This window comes from Salmo salar, chromosome ssa18 (assembly GCF_905237065.1).
Source record: "Salmo salar chromosome ssa18, Ssal_v3.1, whole genome shotgun sequence".
Lineage (NCBI taxonomy): Eukaryota > Metazoa > Chordata > Actinopteri > Salmoniformes > Salmonidae > Salmo > Salmo salar.
Window position 1 is genome coordinate 28,649,021 of NC_059459.1, and position 24,152 is coordinate 28,673,172.

A 24,152-nucleotide genomic window follows, 5' to 3' on the forward strand; every position below is an offset into this window, starting at 1 on the left:
CTGATTTTAGCCTGTGTAAAACTCTGCAGTCTGCACTGTCCTCATTTCTGGTGTTCTCTCAGTCTCCGTTTCATTCTCTATATGTTTGGCTCTCAGTTTCTCTCCTCAGTCTACTCTCTCCCTCTGTTTCATCTCACTTTCTTTTTTTTTCCACTGCCTCATATCTTCCCTCTTATCTCATCCCCTTTCACCTCTCTTCCATCCTCCTCTCTCCAGTCTTCTCTCATCCAACATGTTGTGTTATGGCAACACTGTTTTGTGTTATGGCGCAGTGTGTTGTGTTATGGCAGCAGTGCGTGTGTTATGGCAGCAGTGCGTGTGTTATGGCGCAGTGCGTTGTGTTATGGCGCAGTGCGTTGTGTTATGGCGCAGTGCGTTGTGTTATGGCGCAGTGCGTTGTGTTATGGCGCAGTGCGTTGTGTTGTGTTATGGCGCAGTACGGTGTGTTATGGCGCAGTACGGTGTGTTATGGCGCAGTACGGTGTGTTATGGCGCAGTGCGTTGTGTTATGGCGCAGTGCGTTGTGTTATGTTATGGCGCAGTGCGTTGTGTTATGGCGCAGTGCGTTGTGTTATGGCGCAGTGCGTTGTGTTATGGCGCAGTGCGTTGTGTTATGGCGCAGTGCGTTGTGTTGTGTTATGGCGCAGTGTGTTATGTTATGGCGCAGTGCGTTGTGTTGTGTTATGGCAGCAGTGCGTGTGTTATGGCAGCAGTGCGTGTGTTATGGCGCAGTGCGTGTGTTATGGCGCAGTGCGTGTGTTATGGCGCAGTGCGTGTGTTATGGCGCAGTGCGTGTGTTATGGCGCAGTGCGTGTGTTATGGCGCAGTGCGTTGTGTTATGGCGCAGTGCGTTGTGTTATGGCGCAGTGCGTTGTGTTATGGCGCAGTGCGTTGTGTTATGGCGCAGTGCGTTGTGTTATGGCGCAGTGCGTTGTGTTATGGCGCAGTGCGTTGTGTTATGGCGCAGTGCGTTGTGTTATGGCGCAGTGCGTGTGTTGTGTTATGGCGCAGTGTGTTATGTTATGGCGCAGTGCGTTGTGTTGTGTTATGGCAGCAGTGCGTGTGTTATGGCGCAGTGCGTGTGTGTTATGGCGCAGTGCGTTGTGTTATGGCGCAGTGCGTGTGTTATGGCGCAGTGCGTTGTGTTATGGCGCAGTGCGTTGTGTTATGGCGCAGTGCGTTGTGTTATGGCGCAGTGCGTTGTGTTATGGCGCAGTGCGTTGTGTTATGGCGCAGTGCGTTGTGTTATGGCGCAGTGCGTTGTGTTATGGCGCAGTGCGTTGTGTTGTGTTATGGCGCGGTGCGTTGTGTTGTGTTATGGCGCGGTGCGTTGTGTTATGGCGCAGTGCGTTGTGTTATGGCGCAGTGCGTTGTGTTATGGCGCAGTGCGTTGTGTTATGGCGCAGTGCGTTGTGTTATGGCGCGGTGCGTTGTGTTATGGCGCGGTGTGTTGTGTTGTGTTATGGCGCGGTGCGTTGTGTTGTGTTATGGCGCGGTGCGTTGTGTTGTGTTATGGCGCGGTGCGTGTGTTATGTCGCGGTGCGTTGTGTTATGGCGCGGTGCGTTGTGTTATGGCGCGGTGCGTTGTGTTATGGCGCGGTGCGTTGTGTTATGGCGCGGTGCGTTGTGTTGTGTTATGGCGCGGTGCGTTGCGTTATGGTGCGGTGCGTGGCTGCGGTGCGTTGCGTTGTGTTATGGCGCGGTGCGTTGTGTTGTGTTATGGCGCGGTGCGTTGCGTTGTGTTATGGCGCGGTGCGTTGCGTTGTGTTATGGCGCGGTGCGTTGCGTTGTGTTATGGCGCGGTGCGTTGTGTTATGGCGCGGTGCGTTGTGTTATGGCGCGGTGCGTTGTGTTATGGCGCGGTGCGTTGTGTTATGGCGCGGTGCGTTGTGTTACGGCGCGGTGCGTTGTGTTACGGCGCGGTGCGTTGTGTTACGGCGCGGTGCGTTGTGTTACGGCGCGGTGCGTTGTGTTACGGCGCGGTGCGTTGTGTTACGGCGCGGTGCGTTGTGTTACGGCGCGGTGCGTTGTGTTACGGCGCGGTGCGTTGTGTTGTGTTACGGCGCGGTGCGTTGTGTTACGGCGCGGTGCGTTGTGTTGTGTTACGGCGCGGTGCGTTGTGTTACGGCGCAGTGCGTGTGTTACGGCGCGAGTGTGTTGTGTTACGGCGCAGTGTGTTGTGTTACGGCGCAGTGTGTTGTGTTACGGCGCAGTGTGTTGTGTTACGGCGCAGTGTGTTGTGTTACGGCGCAGTGTGTTGTGTTACGGCGCAGTGTGTTGTGTTACGGTGCAGTGTGTTGTGTTACGGCGCAGTGTGTTGTGTTATGGCGCAGTGTGTTGTGTTATGGCGCAGTGTGTTGTGTTATGGTGCAGTGTGTTGTGTTATGGTGCAGTGTGTTGTGTTATGGCGCAGTGTGTTGTGTTATGGTGCAGTGTGTTGTGTTATGGTGCAGTGTGTTTGTGCTGCGTTAAAGGAGCTGTGAGGCACAGATTAGATCACTAGAGCTTGCTAATTGGTCTATATGTATATGTATGCACACAGGGGTATTCATCGCTTTCAACCAGGGGTTTCAAGATTAGAAGTGTGGAGGGAATGGAGATAGATCACATGCTGCAGTAGCAGCTGCCCACTTCTCTTCTCTGGCTGTAGGGAGGTTTAGGGAGACAGGGTCGGGCTCGTGTGGGGATCCAGCTCAGAAGCTGCTGATCCTGGGAGGGCTTAGAGGGCTGGGAGGGTAGGGAAGTAGAGAGTAGAGGCTACAGTAGGAAGTGATATTTGAGAGCTGTCAGATCCTGGGAGGGCTTACAGGGCTGGGAGGGTAGGGAGGTAGAGAGTAGAGGTTACAGTAGGAAGTGGTATTTGAGAGCTGTCAGAGTGGTGAGGATGTGAGAGAGGTGTTTAGTACCTCTGAGGGGGTATGACTCAAAGAGATGGAGGGAAAGTGGGAGGAGAGAGAAAGCGCGGTAGAGCAAGTGAGAGAGGGAGAGGACAGAGCAGAACACACATAAGAACAGAGGGAGAGAGAGGTAGAAAGAGAGAGCATGAGAGAGAGATCAATAGATTGTCAGATCAAACTGAACAGAGTGTTAGGGAATGTAAACATGTTGACATCACAGGAAGTGCCCTGAGGTGGCCACTCTCCACTCTGTCCATTACAAAGACAACACCTTGACACCGTGTGTGTGTGTGTGTGTGTGTGTGTGTGTGTGTGTGTGTGTGTGTGTGTGTGTGTGTGTGTGTGTGTGTGTGTTTCAGTTTCCACTGCCAATGCTGTTGCTGAGACAATATTTTTTTGTCTTCATAAAAGAGGTAAAGAGGAAAGTACATGTTTATTTAAATCTCACGTTAATTGACTACCAGCACAATGTTCTCGCATGAAGTCAAGGGAGTGGGCAAGATTATGATTAGGAAGCTTGACACGAGCACAATTTTCTATAGCCTTTTCCCAGGAGAAAAGCAACATTGGAACTATATTCAGCTGATCCACATTAGCCTACTTGGTGACTCATGAGATGATAGACATTGTTTCAATATTGGTTCAATACAGGCCCAATTCATTGCTCTGAACAGTATTGTATTTTACAGGATGATGGGGGAAAAGAGCAGAAATTGACTGAAATGTTAAAACCCTCTAAGTGTTTCCATTTCCCCCATGCTGTGTTACTAATCTAGTACCCTATAAAATCTGTTAGATTTTTTGCCTGATTCTGTTCATTTTTCCACCAAACTCTTTTTCAGGTTTTTGCTCTCAAAAATCACACTTTTTTAACCCATAAGAGTCGAAGCCCTGTCTAAGCAGGGAGGGGGGTTTACTACTAAACTATAAGAAATTGTTTTAAGAAGGGTCATTCCAGGGATCATGTTTCTATTTAATTTTGAATTTTTAAGACCTCTTGAAGTATATAAAAAAATATTTGATGAAAACATTTATTTGGCCTTACTGTTATTAGCCCATACAAACGCAGATTCACTACATGGAATAAAAGAGTCCCCACAAAAAAATCGAAAGGAAGTGTCTGTCCTATATCAGGAAACATTTTGTTTTATATATTTTTAACCCCTTATTTTTGTCACTAAACAGTCTCCATATATACTTCCATATATTTTTTCAACTAGTACTTGTGAGTCTTGTGAGGCCTGTCGGCTTCCTAGAGCAAAACATGCATGGGCTACTTTGTAGTTAACATTTAATTGAGAAGGCTTTTGGGAAAGCCTTTCCATCTACCAGAAGATGGTTGTCAACACATTAGCATCATTGCTAACAGCTACACAAAGTGGTAGACAAATATGCACACACAGACACGGGCATTCCTGTGCCGTTGCATCTTCAGAAAGTTGAAGGAAAATAGGAATCACTGATGCATTTTGTTCATGTCTTGTGAAAATCTTGGGCAAATGAATGCATTTTCTAATCGATTCAATACGTTTGGTTGACTTCCTACTTAGTTAAAAAAATATATATATCGTTGAATTCTATTTTAATGTCTGATTCCGTTCACGTTCTCCACAACGCTGATTTTATCACTATGTCCCCTGGTGCTGTCAGACACACACAATGCCATCTACAGTATCCAGCTGTAATTGATTGTAGATTTTGTTACTTGGTGCTGCTGGCAGTCTTGTCTGGCCAGGCCATCGTCCATACTGCTGGACTGGGCTTGCTGAAGGGATACATGCGATTCAAGGAAAATCAACACAAGTTCAGTGGCATTTCAGAGACAGACTATGCCACTTTTTAAGAATGATTGTGTCTTTCTAGGAAAACACAATAATTATTGTGTCTTTCCCTATGGGCCCTGGTCAAAAGTAGTGCACTATATAGGGAATAGGGTGTCATTTGGAACCCGTCGTGGATGATGGATGATGATGCATCGTGGATGATGATGAAACGATATATTTTCTTCTCTCTTAATTACATCCCACCTATCTCTCTGCTGCTGGGCCAAGACACCCCACAGTGTAGCATGGTGCTCTCATCCACTCTCGCTGTCAGTACTGATCTAGGTGCACTCTATCTACGGTGACTTCCCAAGAGCCCACAACCTCTGGTGCTGGGCCAGAACACCCCACAGCGCTGTCTAGGAGCTGATCTAGGCGCACTCCATCCACGCCCTACCCGCTGATCTATGTTCACACTCCATCTAATCTGCCTTTGATCAGACAAATGTCTGCTGCATGTGAAAAAGGCCGGAAGCTTATCAGAGCTCTAGAACAGCACAATAAAAGAATGTCGGTGAGATGATGTCTCTTGACAAAGCTGTACATATGAACCAAATGAGAGCAGTACATTAAACATCTTAATCTGAAAATATAAACAACCTATAAATAAATAAATAAATAAATAAATAATAGTCAAGATAATTGAATAAACAGCTGAATGCCTAGAGCAGGGATGTCAAACATACAGCCCGTGCACAGGCTGGAGGGGGTCCAATCCGGCCCGCTTGGGGGGGTTCCAATCCGGCCCGCTTGGGGGTCCAATCCGGCCCGCTTGGGGGTCCAATCCGGCCCGTGGGTGGTTTGAGTAAATCATTTATTTATTTTTTGGGAAAAAAAGTTGTGGGCGGTGGAAACGAACTCAATATACTTTAGAATGACTAAAACCTCATCTTGACTGTCCAGCTCGCTAATAATCACTAGACAGTAACAGGGAGCATCAACAATTCAAAAGAACAATTGATAGAGGACTGATTTTGAGGGCAAGGAAATATAACACATTTTCAGTGCGGCTCTCCGGACTTCATTGAAGACCGAATGCGGCCCCCGGGAAAAATGAGTTCGACACCCCTGGCCTACAGCTTTTCTGTGACAGTCCGAACAAGGGCAATATCCAGGACTGGAACAGTAGGCTACAATAGTAATTCCTGGGCATGACCCTAACAGTAATCTCCTGAATAGGATCATCTTTAATGGAGTATTTGGCTGCACTGTCACCAATGCTATTATGTATAATTATGATCCATATGCTGTTCTGGAGTTACGATGGTACAGGTCCACCCTCACTGTCCGCTGTCCAGCACATACACCACTGGGCTACAGCCATTTGAAAGGACCACAATTCTGGTGAAATTTCTGTTCAAACAGCAAAAAACATTTAATGGCAACTGTATTTTGGATAAATTCCAATCTGGTTTTCATGCCCACCACAGCACAGAAACAGCCTTAAAGTGGTAAATGATCTTAGAGGCAACACAGATGCCAAACAGCTCTCTGTTCATGTACTCTTACATTCAAGTGCTGCATTCGACACTGTTGACCATGATGTCCTTCTGGACAGACTGGAGAAGTGGGTTGGCATTTCCGGTCCAGTCCTAAATTTAACCGGTTGGTGAACATAACTCAAAGAAAATAAACTCAGCCAAAAAAGAAACGTCCTCTCACTGTCAACTGCATTTATTTTCAGCAAACTTAATGTGTAAATATTTGTATGAACATAAGATTCAACAACTGAGACATAAACTGAACAAGTTCCACAGACATGTGACTAACAGAAATGGAATAATGTGTCCCTGAACAAAGGGGGGGGGGGTCAAAATCAAAAGTAACAGCCAGTATCTGGTGTGGCCACCATCTGTATTAAGTACTGCAATGCATCTCCTCCTCATGAACTGCACCAGATTTGCCAGTTCTTGCTGTGAGATGTTACCCCACTCTTCCACCAAGGCACCTGCAAGTTCCCGGACATTTCTGGGGGGAATGGCCCTAGCCCTCACCCTCCGATCCAACAGGACCCAGACGTGCTCAATGGGATTGAGATCCGGGCTCTTCGCTGGCCATGGCAGAACACTGACATTCGTGTCTTGCAGGAAATCACGCACAGAACGAGCAGTATGGCTGGTGGCATTGTCATGCTGGAGGGTCATGTTAGGATGAGCCTGCAGGAAGGGTACCACATGAGGGTGGAGGATGTCTTCCCTGTAACGCCCAGCGTTGAGATTGCCTGCAATGACAACAAGCTCAGTCCGATGATGCTGTGACACACTGTCCCAGACCATGACGGACCCCCACCTGCAAATCGATCCCGCTCCAGAGTACAGGCCTCGGTGTAACGCTCATTCCATCGACAATGAACGCGAATCCGACCAACACCCCTGGTGAGAGCAAAACGCGACTCGTCAGCGAAGAGCACTTTTTACCAGTCCTGTCTGGTCCAGCGTCGGTGGGTTTGTGCCCATAGGCAACGTTGTTGCCGGTGATGTCTGGTGAGGACCTGTCTTACAACAGGCCTACAAGCCCTCAGTCCAGCCTCTCTCAGCCTATTGCGGACAGTCTGAGCACTGATGGAGGGATTGTGCGTTCCTGGTGTAACTCGGCAGTTGTTGTTTCCATCCTGTACCTGTCTCGCAGGTGTGATGTTCGGATGTACCGATCCTGTGCAGGTGTTGTTACACGTGGTCTGCCACTGCGAGGATGATCAGCTGTCCATCCCGTCTCCCTGTAGCGCTGTCTTAGGCGTCTCACAGTACGGACATTGCAATTTATTGCCCTGGCCACATCTTCAGTCCTCATGCCTCCTTGCAGCATGCCTAAGACACGTTCACACAGATGAGCAGGGACCCTGGGCATCTTTCTTTTGGTGTTTTTCAGAGTCAGTAGAAAGGCCTCTTTAATGTCCTAAGTTTTCATAACTGTGACCTTAATTGCCTACCGTCTGTAAGCTGTTAGTGTCTTAACGACCGTTCCACAGGTGCATGTTCATTAATTGTTTATGGTTCATTGAACAAGCATGGGAAACTGTGTTTAAACCCTTTACAATGAAGATCTGTGAAGTTATTTGGATTTTTACAAATTATCTTTGAAAGACAGGGTCCTAAAAAAGGGACGTTTCTTTTTTGCTGAGTTTACATATCAAATGTGGCGTTCCACAAGGTTCGTTTTTTGGGTCCGGTACTGTTCAGTTTACAGATATATATATATATATATATATATATATATATATATATATATATATATATATATATATATATATATATATGTTACCTCTCGGCAGCGTTTTCAGAAAGCACAGCATTGATTTTCACTGCTACGCAGACGATAAACAAGTATACATTTCTGTGTCAGAGGATTTTAACTCCATGGATAAATTGTTAGACTGTATTAGTGACTTAAATATTTGGATGGCTCACAACTTCCTCCAGCTAAATCAAGACAAGACCGAGGTACTTATTGTTGGAGCCAAAGCACCAAGAGAGAATCTAGCCGCACGTTTTAATTCACGGGCAATAAAGATAAAACACGGGTTAAAAAACCTAGGTGCAATTTTAGATTCTGAACTAAATTTTGAATCACACATTAGTAATGTGACTAAAATAGCTTTTTACCACCTGAGGAGCATTGCCAAGGTGTGCCTGTTTCTCTCGCAGGCTGATATAGAGAGATTCATCGATGCTTTTATTACAAGCAGGCTTGACTACTTAATGCTCTCCTGTCTGGTCTACCCCCAAAAAACAATGGTCAACTGAAAAACATACAAAATGCTGCAGCACAGGTACTGGCCAAGACCAGACAGAGAGCACACATTACACCCATTTCAAGGTCTCTGCACTGGCTGCCTGTGAGTTATAGAATTACCTGTAAGATTATTCTATTGGTTTTTAAATCAGTCCACGATTGTGCACCCCAATACATGTCAGACATGCTTTTAAGTTATGTACCCAGCAGATTCCCTTAGGTCCTCTGGCACAGTCCTTTTAACTATCCCAAAGCCTAGGACCAAGACGCATGGAGAGGCAACCTTTAGTTATTATGTCCCCAGCCTCTGGAACAGCCTGCCAGAGAACCCGAGGGGGGCTGAAACTGTCATCATATTTAAATGAGATCTTAAAACACACTTTTTTAGTTTTGCTTTTCCTTGGGGTGCTTTTTAGTTGTTCAGTTTATCTTATGTTTGTTGTGTAGTAAATATTTCAGCTTTTATTTTCATTGTTTTTTATTTGTTTTTCCCTGTAAAGCACATTGCGTTGCATTCCATGTCTGAAATGTGCAGTATATATATAAAGCTTGATTTGATGTTTGAATATTTCAGAAATGCATCCTTCCTTCCTGTCCTCCTTGAAGTAATCACAGATCTGATTCATTTGGATTGATGTAAGCAATAGGATGTTAAGCTTGCTTTCACCTATCAATCACTTGTAAATCTGTGCTTAGCTCAAGGAAGGATGCATTTCCAAAGTATTTGAACAAGGTGTTGTGTAGTAGAATCAGTAACATGAGGACACGATGGGTATAATTAAAGGGGAAGTTTACTCAGCAAGCTTAGCATACATCATCAGCACATGCATACTCTTCTTCTACATATCACTACATCTCACTAGGTATTCCGTTCTTTATGTAATAGGTACAGTGCATTCGGAAAGTATTCAGACCCCTTGACTTTTTCCACATTTTCTTACTTTACAGCCTTATTTTAAAAATGTATTAAATAAATGTTCATCTTCATCAATCTACACACAATACCCCATAATGACAAAGCGAAAATACGTTTTCAGAAATGTTTGAAAATGTATTAAAAATAAAAAACTGAAATACCTTAAGTATTCCTTAATATTCAGACCCTTTGTTATGAGACTCGAAATTGAGCTCAGGTGCATCCTGTTTCCATTGAGTCCAGCTGTGGTAAATTCAACTGATTGGCCATGATTTGGAAAGCCACACACCTGTCTAGATAAGGTTCCACAGTTGACAGTGCACGTCAGAGCAAAAATTAAGCCATGAGGTCGAAGGAATGTCCCTAGAGCTCTGAGACAGGATTGTATCAAGGCACAGATCTGAGGAAGGGTACCAAAATATATCTGCAGCATTGAAGGTCCCCAAGAACACAGTGGCCTCCATCATTCTTAAATGGAAGAAGTTTGGAACCACCAAGACTCTTCCTAGAGCTTGCGCCCGGCCAAACTGAGCAATCGGGGAAGAGGGGCCTTAGTCAGGGAGATGACCAAGAACCCGACAGAGCTCCAGAGTTCATCTGTGGAAATGGGAGAACCTTCCAGAAAGACAACCATCTCTGCAGCACTCCACCAATCAGGCCTTTATGGTAGAGTGGCCAGACAGAAGCCACTCCTCAGTAAAAGACACATGACAGCCTGCTGAGTTTGCCAAAAGGAACCTAAAGGACTCTCAGACCATGAGAAACAAGATTCTCTGGTCTGATGAATCCAAGATTGAACTCTTTGGCCTGAATGCCAAGTGTCAAGTCTGGAGGAAACCTGACACCATCCCTACTGTGAAGCATGGTGGTGGCAGCATGATGCTGTGGGGATGTTTTCAGGGCAGGGACTGGGAGACTAGTCAGGATCGAGGGAAAGATGAACGGCGCAAAGTACAGAGAAATCCTTGATGAAAACCTGCTCCAGAGAGCTCAGGATCTCAGACTGGGGTGAAGGTTCACCTTCCAACAGGACAGCGACAGTAAGCACACAGCCAAGACAACGCAGGAGTGGCTTCGGGACACGTCTCTGAATGTCCTTGAGAGGCCCAGCCAGAGCCCGGACTTGAACATCTCTGGAGAGACTTGATAATAGCTGTGCAACAACACTCCCCATCCAACCTGACAGAGCTTGAGAGGATCTGCAGAAAAGAATGGGAGAAACTCCCAAAATACAGGTGTGCCAAGCTTGTAGCGTCATACCCAAGAAGATTTGAGTCTGTAATCACTGCCAAAGGTGTTTCAACAAAGTACTGAGTAAAGGGTCTGAATACTTATGTAAATGTGATATTTAAGTTTGATATTCTTTAGACATTTGCACCAACAAATTATCTAAAAACCTGTTTTTGCTTTGTCATTATGGGGTATTTTGTGTAGATTGATGAGGAGGAAAAAAACAATTTGATCCACTTTAGAATAAGGCTGTAATGTAACAAAATGTGGAAAAAGGGATCTGAATACTTTCTGGGTGCACTGTATGTTATAATGCATGTATGTCACTAGTGGTGAACTTGGGTAGTGCAGCAGAACACAACACAACACAACACAAGGCCTATGGGTTCCGTTTTCACTCTACAGTGTGGCCCTAACACTTTCTGGTTAGGAGGACTGAAGGGGTGGGTGTTTGTTGTGCCAAAATCAAAGAAGAGGAACAGGTGCCATGATTGGCGTTCATAAAACAACCTTTGTTTTTGTGAGTGTTTTGTTTCGTCCGAGAGTGTGAAGGATTGTAACTCAAATGGCATCATATTCTCTACTAGGGCTCCAGTCAAAAGTAGTGCACTAGATTGGGAATAGGGTGCCATTTGGGAGCACACTACATGTGTCATGCAACCACTCTAACAACAAGATACTTGTCTCAGAACCCAGGTCAAAGCAAGGTACAATGCAGAAGGTTATATGTTGTTTTGGTCACCACGCCTACTGCTTGCATTGCTTTATAGCTTTAAGGATTCACGAGCACCTGCAAAACTGCATCCAACTGATTTGATTATCAAGCTTGCAAACACAGACACACACTGAACACAACACCATAATTACCACATTCTGGCACAAATCACTGAAACTTCATAATGAGCTTCGCTCCGGCAAGCCAAACCGCCTAAACACCCCCCACCAAACACAAACACACACCTACCCATCCATCCTGCATTTTTAATCAGCCTGGCTTTGACTGGGGGACTGAGGGGAGGTGTTTGTGTGTGTGTGTGTGTGAAGTACTGAGGCAAGGTTTGTGTGAATGCACAGAACGTTTTCTGTTCATTAAAAATGAAGTGGAGTAGAGGAAGAACAGGTGCAGGCAGGGACCTGGTGGCACAGCCCTGGACCGCTACTGTTGTCTAATGAGCTACTGCTGAATTGGTAGAGGGGGGATGCAGATTGAAGTGATTCGATGAGAGAGACCTAAGGATAGGACAGCTGTGCGTGCATTTTGGTGCCATTACACACTCTCCTAACAATAATGAGTGTTATCCTCTCCCACAGGTGGGTCTCATTATCAGTCTATCTATTCTAGGTCATCATCAAAGATAGAAAACACCATAGGACTCTGGTCAGAAGTAGTACACTGTGAAGGGAGTAGGGTGCCATTTGGGACACAGTCACTGATCAAGGCTGATCAGACTGATTCCAAAGTGTGACTTCACAATGTGACATTAATAGGGGGAAGTTAGTTGAGCATAAAATTGTATTCAGTCAGAGACTAAATCAGATAAATTATGCATAACGTGCAGACCCACTGCAATTTCAACAAAGCAGGTTTAACCATGCAGTTCCAACCATGCCATCCAATTTCCTATTATTACAAGGATGGATGAGATGGTGGCTTGACCTGTGAGCTGCTGCACAATGACAGAGGTAGCGTCCCATATAGTACCCTATTGTCTATATGGAGCTATGGGCCCTGGTCCAAAGTATTGCACTAAATAGGGAACAGGGTGCCATTTGAGATGTAGCCAGACTCATCGGATGTTCCTATCTGAGTTTCATCCAGGTTGATAGACTAAAATCAGCCGTCATAGCTCATCAGCCATATCATCGGCCCTATAATGGAGTTGCATTAAACATCTTAAGATATTAACATTTTGACCAGTTTGTGTGACTGTGAAACCTGGGTGGTAAAGGAGAGTTGGAGACATCAACAGCCTCTTTCGGTGTCCCTTTGAGCTGCAGTAACAGAGTTCAAATTGAACATGGATTTCTGATTGACTGTCTCATCATCATAATGGTCATCGGAAAAGGAGGCCAGGGGATACAGCATATTGACTCAACCGTGAATCACGCTAGTGTACAGAAGACACTACACCAGGAATATAGAGATACTGCTGTATAGAAGGAGAAGTTAAGAATAATATTCAAGGATGAATGAAGTCTATTTAGAGAAGGGAGATGAGATGTTGTTCTTTAAATTATAAATCACTCACATCGTCAAATCAAGACATGAAATTAAATTGTAAGGCTTGTGTGCCAATAGTTTCAGTCAAAGGGTGGTCTTCTCAATGGGACTCGTGACACTGTAAGGCCTTTATACCACAATGGCTTCCTCCAGAAGCCAATCAACATTATTGTGTTTTCATTTGTTTTGGGATTTCCAGCCTGGGTGCATTAGTGGAATGAAGAATTGTCCAGTGCACCTGTCTGTCAGATTAAAGGATTGGATGTATTAAATGTAGTTGTTGACAGTAATTGTTACTTCTAATCGCCTTGTCTTTTCAATGACGGGGATTGGATTGATTGAAGTGTGGAGTGGTGATGGCTATTTTTAATCGAATATGAAACAGCCATCATCCACACTCTATCCAATACATACTGTAAGTCTTTTACTTGAAAGAGGAGGAGAATAAATATAGAATATTCATGTATAAATATGTTTATGTTGGTATGTACAGTGTGTGTATATTTGTGTGCATGTTTTTTCACGTTCTGCCTCTTTAATTATTGTTTTTTTCCATTGTTGCATTAAAATTAAACATTCTTCCCCTCAAAGGACTCAGTGAGTCAACACCAATTTTAGTAATTTGGCTTGCTAGATAGCATCATGGGCGACCCTTCATAGATTAACCAAATCATTTCCTGAAAAATACCCTTTGAACTCATTTTCTGGTTTTGTTAGCATTTTTTGTATTTTATTTCTCTTCAAAGACATCATGGGAAACAACAATAGTGATTAAAATATAATACTGTATATTTGGAATAAACCAATATATTGCAGCAGAGAATACACATTACTCTGGAGCCTCTATGAAACCAAATACATCCTCTGACCATTTGGTTATTGGGGTTGATGTAATGAACCAATGTATCATGCAGCTCAGGTCAAGGTTCATAGGACTAAAATCATTAGTATTCTGATTATCTCATCAGCTGCATGGAGATTCAGACTAATGTTTAATTTGAGGACTGAGGAGAGTGTATAACTCTCAAATGATACCGTATCATTATTCATATGGATAATAAGGAAGGTATTGATGAATCCATAATCTCTCCCAGGAATGATACTAAAAGTACAGGTAACTGCCAAAATAACAGAAACACCAACATGAAGTGTCTTAACAGGGAGTTGAACCACCACGAGCCAGAACAGCTTTAATACGCCTTGTCATAGATTCTACAAGTGTCTGGAACTCTATTAGAGGGATGCAACACCATTCTTCCACGGGAAATTCCATAATATGGTGTTTTGTTAATGGATGTGGGAAACGCTGTCACAGGCGCCAAAATCTCCAATAAGTGTTGAATTAGATTGAGATGTGGTGACAGACGGCCATGGCATGTGGTTTACATTGGTTTTATGAGCATGAAAACATTCAGTGACCACTCGTGCCCTGTGAATGAGAGCATTATCATCCTATGGCAGCATAGCCATGGTAGCCAAAATAATGGTCTGCCCAGCATTTTTATACATGACCCTAATCATAATGGGATGTTAATTGCTTAATTAACTCAGAAACCACACCTGTGTGGAAGCACCTGCTTTCAATCTACTTTGTATCCCTCATTTAAGTGTTTCCATTATTTTGGCAGTTACCTGTATGTTATAATGAACACAAACAAAAAAGGAAAAAGCACATCAACCCTCCCCTTGACATCTACTCACTAGATGGGCTCATACAAATCCCTGGGTATCTGTCTGGACATGGCACTATCATTCCACACACACACATCAAAAGTCTTTCAAGCAAAGGTCAAGTCCAGAATAGGCTTTCCCTACCGGAACAAATCTTCATTCACACACTCTGCTAAACACATCCTGTTCCAAATGACAATACTACCCATCCTGGATTATGGAGATGTCATCTACAGCACGGCCCAAAGTCCGCCCTCAACAAACTGGATGTACTTTACCACTCCACCATACACTTTACTACTCTACCCCCCCCCCATCCTCCTACAGAAAGTGGTGGGGGAATAGTCATCAACTTCCCTCTGAAACGAGTTACTTTCAGGCCCATTTCAAAGGACCTCTGTTGCTATGGCTGTACACTGACATCAAAGAGGTTGCTATTGGCGATCCCCATGGAGTTCTGTGATGCACTGCCTCTGATGTTTCTTCTGTCAACATCACCAGAGACATATCAGCACTTTTTCCCCCTTAAATACACACACACCATGCACCCCCCTACCAACACACACACACAACATTCCCCCACAAACACAAACAAACCATCACACACACACACACACCTCCCTCCGGGATGGTAACCACAAAGATATTCCATGTCACCTCTGACATCATACACAGTAATCAAAGTCTTCAGAGAGAAAAATACATAAACTCCTTCGTTCAGGGCATGCAGGCAGAGCTGTGGTCTCTGTTTGTGCCTCATCTGGGGTTTGATTTCAAATTGAGGAAAAGACAAATCTTAACTCTACTGGACGGCAAACCCACTGAGAAGAGCTGAGCTTTTTGGGGTTTTTTCAACAAAAAAGGAGTGGGTGGGGGATGGTTGCGATGTGTGCAAAGTTGTGTACAGATTCCATCTGTGTGTGTCTGTGTGCCACTGCCCGTGTAAAGACACAGCAGCACCCATCCAGGCCCATCATAATAATCCCACTGTAATTCATACTTAATCTTCATGCCCACAATTTCATTATTTCTACAATAAAGTTCAAGAGGACATACATCTAAACTTAATCCTGCTTCGCCAGGAGAGTACTCTGGTGTGTGTGTGTGCGCCTCTATGCATGTGTGTGTGTCTATGCGTGTGTGTGTGTGTGTGTGTGTGTGTGTGTCTCTATGCGTGCGTGTATGCGTGTGTGTGTGTTGTAAAGTGGTTGTTCCACTGGATATCATAAGGTGAATGCACCAATTTGTAAGTCGATCTGTGTGTGTATGTCTATGCGCGTGTGTGTGTGTATGTCTATATGTGTGTGTGTGTGTGTGTGTCTATGCGTATGTGTGTGTATGTCTATGTGTGTGTGTGTGTGTGTCTGTCTATGCGCGTGTGTGTGTGTGTCTATGCGCGTGTGTGTGTGTGTGTATGTCTATGTCTGTGTGTGTGTGTGTATGTCTGTGTGTGTGTGTGTGTATATGTCTATGTGTGTGTATGTCTATGTGTGTGTGTGTGTGTGTGTGTGTGTGTGTGTGTGTGTGTGTGTATGTCTATGCGCGTGTGTATGTCTATGCGCGTGTGTGTGTGTGTATGTGTGTGTGTGTGTGTGTGTGTGTATGTCTATGCGCGTGTGTATGTCTATGCGCGTGTGTGTGTGTGTGTGTGTGTGTGTGTATGTCTATGCGCGTGTGTGTGTATATGTCTATGCGCGTGTGTGTGTGTATATGTCTATGCGCGTGTGTGTATGTCTATGCGCGTGTGTGTGTGTATGTCTATGCGCGTGTGTGTGTATGTTTATGCGCGTGTGTGTATGTCTATGCGCGTGTGTGTGTATGTCTATGCGCGTGTGTGTGTATATGTCTATGCGCGTGTGTGTGTGTGTGTATGCGCGTGTGTGTGTGTGTGTGTATGTCTATGCGCGTGTGTGTGTGTATGTCTATGCGTGTGTGTGCGTATGTCTATGTCTGTGTGTGTGTGTGTGTATGTCTATGCGCATGTGTGTGTGTGTATGTCTATGCGCGTGTGTGTGTGTATGTCTATGCGCGTGTGTGTATGTCTATGCGCGTGTGTGTGTATATGTGTGTGTGTGTGTATATGTGTGTGTGTGTGTATATGTGTGTGTGTGTGTGTATGTCTATGCGCGTGTGTGTATATGTCTATGCGCATGTGTGTGTGTGTATGTCTATGCGCGTGTGTGTGTGTGTGTATGTCTATGCGCGTGTGTGTGTGTGTGTATGGCTATGCGCGTGTGTGTGTGTGTGTATGGCTATGCGCGTGTGTGTGTGTATGTCTATGCGCGTGTGTGTGTGTGTATGTCTATGCGCATGTGTGTGTGTGTATGTCTATGCGCGTGTGTGTGTATGTCTATGCGCGTGTGTGTGTATATGTGTGTGTGTGTGTGTGTGTATGTCTATGTGTGTGTGTGTGTGTATGTCTGTGTGTATGTCTATGTGTGTGTGTGTATGTGTGTATGTCTATGTGTGTGTGTATGTCTATGTGTGTGTGTGTGTCTGTGTGTGTGTGTGTGTGTATGTCTATGCGCGTGTGTGTGTGTGTGTGTGTGTGTGTGTATGTATGTCTATGCGCGTGTTGTGTGTGTGTGTGTGTGTGTGTGTGTGTGTGTATGTCTATGCGCGTGTGTGTGTGTGTGTGTGTGTATGTCTATGCGCGTGTGTGTGTGTGTATGTCTATGCGCGTGTGTGTGTGTGTATGTCTATGCGCGTGTGTGTGTGTGTATGTCTATGCGCGTGTGTGTGTGTGTATGTCTATGCGCGTGTGTGTGTGTATGTCTATGCGCGTGTGTGTGTGTATGTCTATGCGCATGTGTGTGTGTGTATGTCTATGCGTGCGTGTATGTCTATGCGTGCGTGTATGTCTATGTGTGTGTGTGTGTCTATGCGCGCGTGTGTGTGTCTATGCGCGCGTGTGTGTGTGTGTGTGTGTGTGTGTATGTCTACGCGCGTGTGTATGTCTATGCGCATGTCTGTGTATATGTCTATGTGTGTGTGTGTGTATGTCTATGCGCGTGTGTGTATATGTCTATGCGTGTGTGTGTCTATGCGCATGTGTGTGTCTGTGTGTATGTCTATGCGCGTGTGTGTGTGTGTATGTCTATGCGCGTGTGTGTGTGTGTGTGTCTATGCGCGTGTGTGTGTCTATGCGTGTGTGTGTCTATGCGCGTGTGTGTGTCTATGCGTGTGTGTGTCTATGCGTGTGTGTATGTCTATGCGCATGTGTGTGTGTGTGTGTATGTCTATGCGCTGTGTGTGTGTATGTCTATGCGTGTGTGTGTGTGTGTGTGTGTGTGTATGTCTATGCGCGTGTGTGTGTCTATGCGCGTGTGTGTGTCTATGCGCGTGTGTGTGTCTATGCGCGTGTGTGTGTCTATGCGTGTGTGTGTGTGTGTCTATGCGCGTGTGTGTGTCTATGCGTGTGTGTGTATGTCTATGCGTGTGTGTGTGTGTATGTCTATGTGTGTGTGTGTGTGTGTGTGTGTGTATATGTCTATGTGTGTGTGTGTGTGTGCACCCGGGACAGCAGGGAAGACGTACAACCATTTAGACACATTTACCTGCTTTACTGGGGTTGGGAACATTTCATAATTGCATCAGAAAGTGTTTAACAATTTGCATAACAATGAGATAGAAGCTTAGTTAGACATACTTGGGAAGTGGGGATTTGTCATTTCTGTGCGATAATAGATTTTGTTGACATTTTTGTCATTTAGCAGAGGGTTTTATTTAGAATGATTACAATATGACACTATTGACACAGTATGGCAGAATTATTTTGGACATGGAGGGGCTCGGCTATTTCCTTCATACAAAATAAGGATATTTATTATAGTATTTATTATAATATTTCCAAACATTTCAATCCAATAATCAACTCGGGAAAAAGCCTGTATTGTATGCTCCAATGAAGTCATACGATCCCTCAACCTAGATATGGGATCAACTAAAACTCCTCCTAACAGGATTCTCAAGGAATATAATCATGAAATAGGCCTATAATGTTGGAACATAATACAACAGGCCTCTCATCTAAGTAATGCTGGTCATTTCCATGTAAAAGGACCAACGTGTAGTGCATAGGAGCATGTCAAATTGGATGCCAAATAAAAGCTAAGAGTCTTTCTAATTTTTTTTAGCATATATACATTTTTCAACCATTTTCCATCCTACAAATTAGGAATAAGGAATTTCTTGTCAAACAAATGGAAAGGGGGTCTTTAAAAAAAACAGATAAAGTCTTAAAAGGTATTAGAAATACATCAAAACAATAACGTTGAAGTAAAGAACCCTGCGTTCTTGCCTACTCCTGCTCCCTCCCTCCGGCCCTCCATGTTGCGGGTCTACTATCCACCGGTCCTGGCAACCCACATTGCGCACACCTGGCAACAATCATTGCGCACACCTGCTCATCATTTTATCCTTGATTACTCCTCCTTTATTTAGCCCTCAGTGGTCTTCAGTCAGTCACTGGGTGTTATTGCTTGCTCTCATGTTATGTACACGCCTCATGTTTGTTCACTTGCTTTGGTTCTTTATTAAAATCATCTTCTGTTTCCTGACTCCTGGCATATACGTTACACCTGCCAACTAATATCAACACTTCTATTTTGCTTTTCTGCCTTCTGTAAACTTAAACATTGCCTTGTACCATGAAATCTTGTTATCAAAAACCTAGATATCTTTAAGATATTTTGTAATTTCTCTCCCTTGTGAGGAGGGAGAATAATGCAAGTTGACAGAAGTAACAAGTAAAGGTAGACCTATCAATTAGTGTCTTTACTGATATACATTTTCTTTATAAATTATTAAGTGATTAAAACTAAATTGTGTTACCAAATGGGTAACAGAATTTCAAAAAATCTGTAACAGAATATCTGCAATTGAATTGGCTGCAATGGGAAATCATAGTTGTCACAAACCACCATTGGGTCACCTGCTACTGTCCTCTCTTCCACTGGCATACTGTTATGTTCAGCTGAACTGTTTTAGGGCCCTATAAAATCCGTGATACGGGGAAAGCAGACAGAATCCCAGAGTCCAGACAATAAAATGGAATTCAACAATAGTAAACATTGAACTTAGTAGGGAATCAACTAAATGTATTGAACATGTATTAATTTACCCAAGTTTATCATAAGACATTAACAGAATGCATCAGTGATTCTGTATTTCCTGCAACTTTCTGAAGAGGCAACGAGAATTTCCACTGTCTTGTGCGGAGCGCGCAGCTACCACATGGAGTAGCAGTTAGCGATGATACTAATAAAACATTTTCTGGTAGATGGAAAGGCTTTCCCAAAATCCTTCTCAATTAAATATAACCAGAAAGTAACCTATGCTTGCCTGGCAGAATTATATTATGATTATTTGCTTTTGCAAACTCTCCCATCACGTGTGTGCTACAAGAAAACATCGCAAACAACAGCCTCTTGTTAGGTGCTCACTGGAGATAAAGGGTAACTACACTCATTAATATACATTTATCCACATTTTTCCAGACCTCAAAAGTAGTCCTCTGATGTGGTTTAAGCAAGGATTTAGAACATCCAATGAAGTTGTTTTACTATTAAAAGTGTGTGATTTTGAGAGTGAAAACCTTAAAAACGGGGAAACAAACAAACCTGGAAAAACAAAATAGAGAAAATGTATTTTGGGAAACAACTGATTTTATAGGTCCCTACTGTTTTTTATTTCTCTTTCTGTCATCTGGTGGTCAAAGCAAGAGTGTGAAAAGGCTGGACAACCCTAACCTCGCTCTCTTTTCACTCTCCAATTTATGTCACCTCTCCCGGCTCTTACTGACACCTACCCATGAGCCCCCTCTCTTTCCATTTACTGTAACTAGCATCCTCACTCACTGAGCACCGAACTGGACTGACCATCTGATCTGATTCTCCGCACCTTAGCACACATGCACACATATACAGTACATTCATGTTACACACACACACACACACACACACACACACACACACACACACACACACACAACTGCTGCTACCAGACTTTTATTATGATTGAAACAATTGCCCCCCAAACCCCCTTCCCCAAAACACGTGTAAATATTTCACTATAAATTTTGCCTTCCTGTATTATACTTATGGTAAAATGTTTATTCTATTCTACTGTCATTGACTTTATGTTCGTATTCTTATCTTTTATTATTTCTTATTGTTGTTGCATTGTCCAGAAGGAAGCTGCAAGTAAGCATTTCATTGGACAGTGCATACCATGTGTATCCTGTACATACAACTAAATACACTTGAAACTTTGATTTCATCACTCACAGATTCATCATTTTTTTGGTCTAGCCTTGATTTCAACGTCTACAAACGTCTGGACCGGCCTTCATTTGGCCCAAACATAGACGTCCATGATTGTTTCAGATTTGGTCCGGTCCGGACCAAATCTGAACCAATCATAGATCTCGACATCACTCGTCCATATGTATATATTCATTCCTACTTAGATTTGTGTGTATTGGGTATATGTTGTGTAATTTGTTAGATATTACTGCACTGTCAAATCTAGAAGCACAAGCATTTCGCTACACAGAGTAGATTAGAGTTCAGTACAGTAGAATAGAGTAGATTATAGTTCAGTACAGTAGAATAGAGTAGATTATAGTTCAGCACACACTAGACTTGAGTACACTAAAATGTACTGTACTGAACTATACTCTACTGTTCTGTGCTGTATTGTACTCTACTGGGCTGTACTGTGATGTCCAAACTTGTGAAACATAGATGTCTATGATTGGTTCAGATTTGGTCCGGTTCGGACCAACCACATTTGGTCTGGTTTGCTGGTGGAGCTCATTAAAATAATGAGGATATTGCATAATTCTACCTTTGTGTACCTATTCAGGATTCATCACCATGAAGAGAATGACACTCATATCCATAATTGTGCATTTCTGTGTAGTACAGATCAGGGAACCATGAAGAAATTCTGTTACCGGGTGTAAATCCACTTCACTTACTGTAGTTCAATATCAAAAGAGATTTTTTCAAACTCAAGGTGTCATGTCATAGCTGACACCCCATTCTTTCTGCAGACATCTTTGAATCTTAATTCTGAGCATATATTTAACTGAGTTTTTTGGAAAACGTGGTCATATAAAAAACTGAGGGAGTTTTGACAGAAATTCTGTTACCAAACTTTGCATCTGCACAGTTCTTCCAGTAAAATGTGTTTTCTAACATTTTCTGTGTACATTGTTTAAAGTGTTCCTTGTGCATAGCGTTGTATGGTTTGTTATAACTTTGAAATCAATGTTTTTTGTTACATTTTAAGTGAGAAATCTGAGTCTCAACGAAATTCCATTACCGTGCAAATGCCCTGCTGTGATCTTTGGTAATCACTACTGGATGTAGGATTTCACACACACACACACACACACACACACACAATATTCGTAAACAAAACAATATTTACATGCCCTTTAGGCTAAAATCAATCGCTACAGCCGGATTAATTTTAAAGCTAACTGCATTACCTCAGCAATCAATTATCAGAACTTGTATTATAATTGCATTGTTGCATTGTGCCTATTCTGTTTGTAACAGATCATTTGCAAACACTAGGCTGAGTCATTAGCAGTAGGACAGCAGGCCAGAATGCATAAGGGGTGAATGTGGGGACGGATTTTTAAAGGGGAACAAATGTCATTCTAAATCATTGCAAATTTGCAATGTGCATAATTACTACTGCCAATAATATGCCAAAGAATGGTAAAGTATCAATAGGTAGGCCTATGGACAGTGAGTCTAGGTGGTAGAAAATATCCTGATATGATGCTTTCAAAACACGCTTTCAATCTTGTATTGGTGTGAAGATGGCAGGTACCTATGTAGTAGTGTAAATCACACATTATACATTGCATGAATGCACATGTAACTGCCAAAATAAAGGAAACACTTGAGTAAATTAGGGAAACCAAGTATATTGAAAGCAGGTGCTTCCAATCAGGTGTAGTTCCTGAGTTAATTAAGCAATTAACATCCCATCATGCCCAGTTGCCCATTATTTTGGCTACCATGGCTTGAGGAAGAGATCTAAATGACTTTGAAAGACTGGTCTCAAAGAAGCATATGGGGTTTAAAGGGTGTGTGTTTGTCTCAGTCACCAGATCTCAGCCCAACTGAACACTTATGGGAAATGCTGGACCGGTCCCTGAGACAGCGTTCTCTCCACCACCATCAACAAAACACCAAATTATAGAATTTATTGTGGAAGAATAGTGTTGCATCCCTCCAATAGATTTCCAGACACTTGTAGAATCTATGCCATGGCGCATTGAAGCAGTTCTGGGGCCTCGTGGTGGCCCAACGCCCTATTAAGACACTATGTTGGTGTTTCCTTTATTTTGTCAGTTACACAATTAAATGTAGGTTACCTTGCAGAGGTCCTTTGAGTGTTTACAAATTATGTATAATAATGATATGACTGCATAGGCAACCCTACATTCTCCAGAAAATGCAATAGATCAGTGCACCATGACCACAATGAGGCTGTACCCTAGGCTACACTCCTCTAGGGCATATCTGAGGTCAACATCTTAGGCTACATCTGAATGATTATGCCAAACATTTTTTTTTTTTTTTACACAAGATAATGTTTACAATAAAAAAAACACCATAACATCTGGCTACACAAACGCTTCAGATGTGTATCTTAAGCAATGACACCAAACCCTTGATATTAATTATCTGCCAAATAAAATCGGAGTAGCCTAGCAAACGCATCACAGTTATTAGGACCGTTTGCCAAGCGGAATCGTGCCGCTGGCTTCTGTTTCCCTATCAATATAGCTTACCGCATTACGGCAGATCTCTCAATCAACCAAAACAGCGACTTACGTCTCTGAAGCGATTCCAATGCTTGATCTTGCGGCTGTACTGTGAAATGGTGGACAGCCAATGCTCGTCTTCCATGAAATTCGCCGTTTTCTCCTCCTGTTTCCCGTTGTTAATTTCCGCTTGCAAGGTGAACCCCACCAGCATCATCAACGGGACGAAAAGGCACCCCAATTCCGTCATCATCATGGTGCGGTTAGAAAACGCGCGCGGCACTTCGTTCTAGCTTCTCTTCACGAGGAGAGAAGAACAGTAGGATGCGACCTGATTGCGCCTTCCTGCTGCTGGAAGAAAATTGTAAAAAAAAATAGATAGAGAGAGAGAGAGAGAGAGAGACTGGGGTGCCACTGGGCGCGTTCGAGCCGATCACTTTTGTCAAGTCTGGTCACCGCATTTCAAGGTGTGTTGCATTGTCCGACTTGCGCCTACATGTCCACTGCATGAATTTAACACAAATCGTGTAATCAAAGGTCATGAAGTTTTGACTGCAGTTGACTACCAGTTTCTGCAGTTGCTCTTCACCAACGTCATCACAGCCATCCCCTGCATTGTGGAAGGCTCTATTGTCAACATGTCATTAGGGTTTTGTTTGTTTGACCTAAACAAATGTCACAAAGAGATGACTGAAGACTGAATCAGGAACCAACTTTGTTGCTATTCATACAGTTGATACAAATGAATGTGATATTTAAGGTTAATCTCACTAATTGATTATATAATGTACACACATCCCACTGGGCACAAACGTCAATTCAATGTCTATTCCACATTGGTTCAAAGTAATTTAATTGAAATGATGTAGAA

General features: G+C 43.4%; 1 protein-coding gene across 2 annotated transcripts in view; it reads right to left on the reverse strand.

Moving 5' to 3' along the window:
• Positions 1-23,671, reverse strand: part of LOC106577213 (testican-2) — a 73,259-nt gene extending 49,588 nt beyond the window's left edge. The window contains exon 1 of one of the 2 annotated variants that reach the window (XM_014155117.2): positions 23,352-23,671. In XM_014155117.2, coding sequence (XP_014010592.2) covers positions 23,352-23,537 — 186 coding nt within the window. In that variant the 5' untranslated portion in view covers positions 23,538-23,671. The remainder of the gene's footprint in view (positions 1-23,351) is intronic. The other variant, XM_014155118.2, reaches the window with a different exon arrangement.
• Between the last annotated feature and the right edge of the window lie 481 nt (positions 23,672-24,152).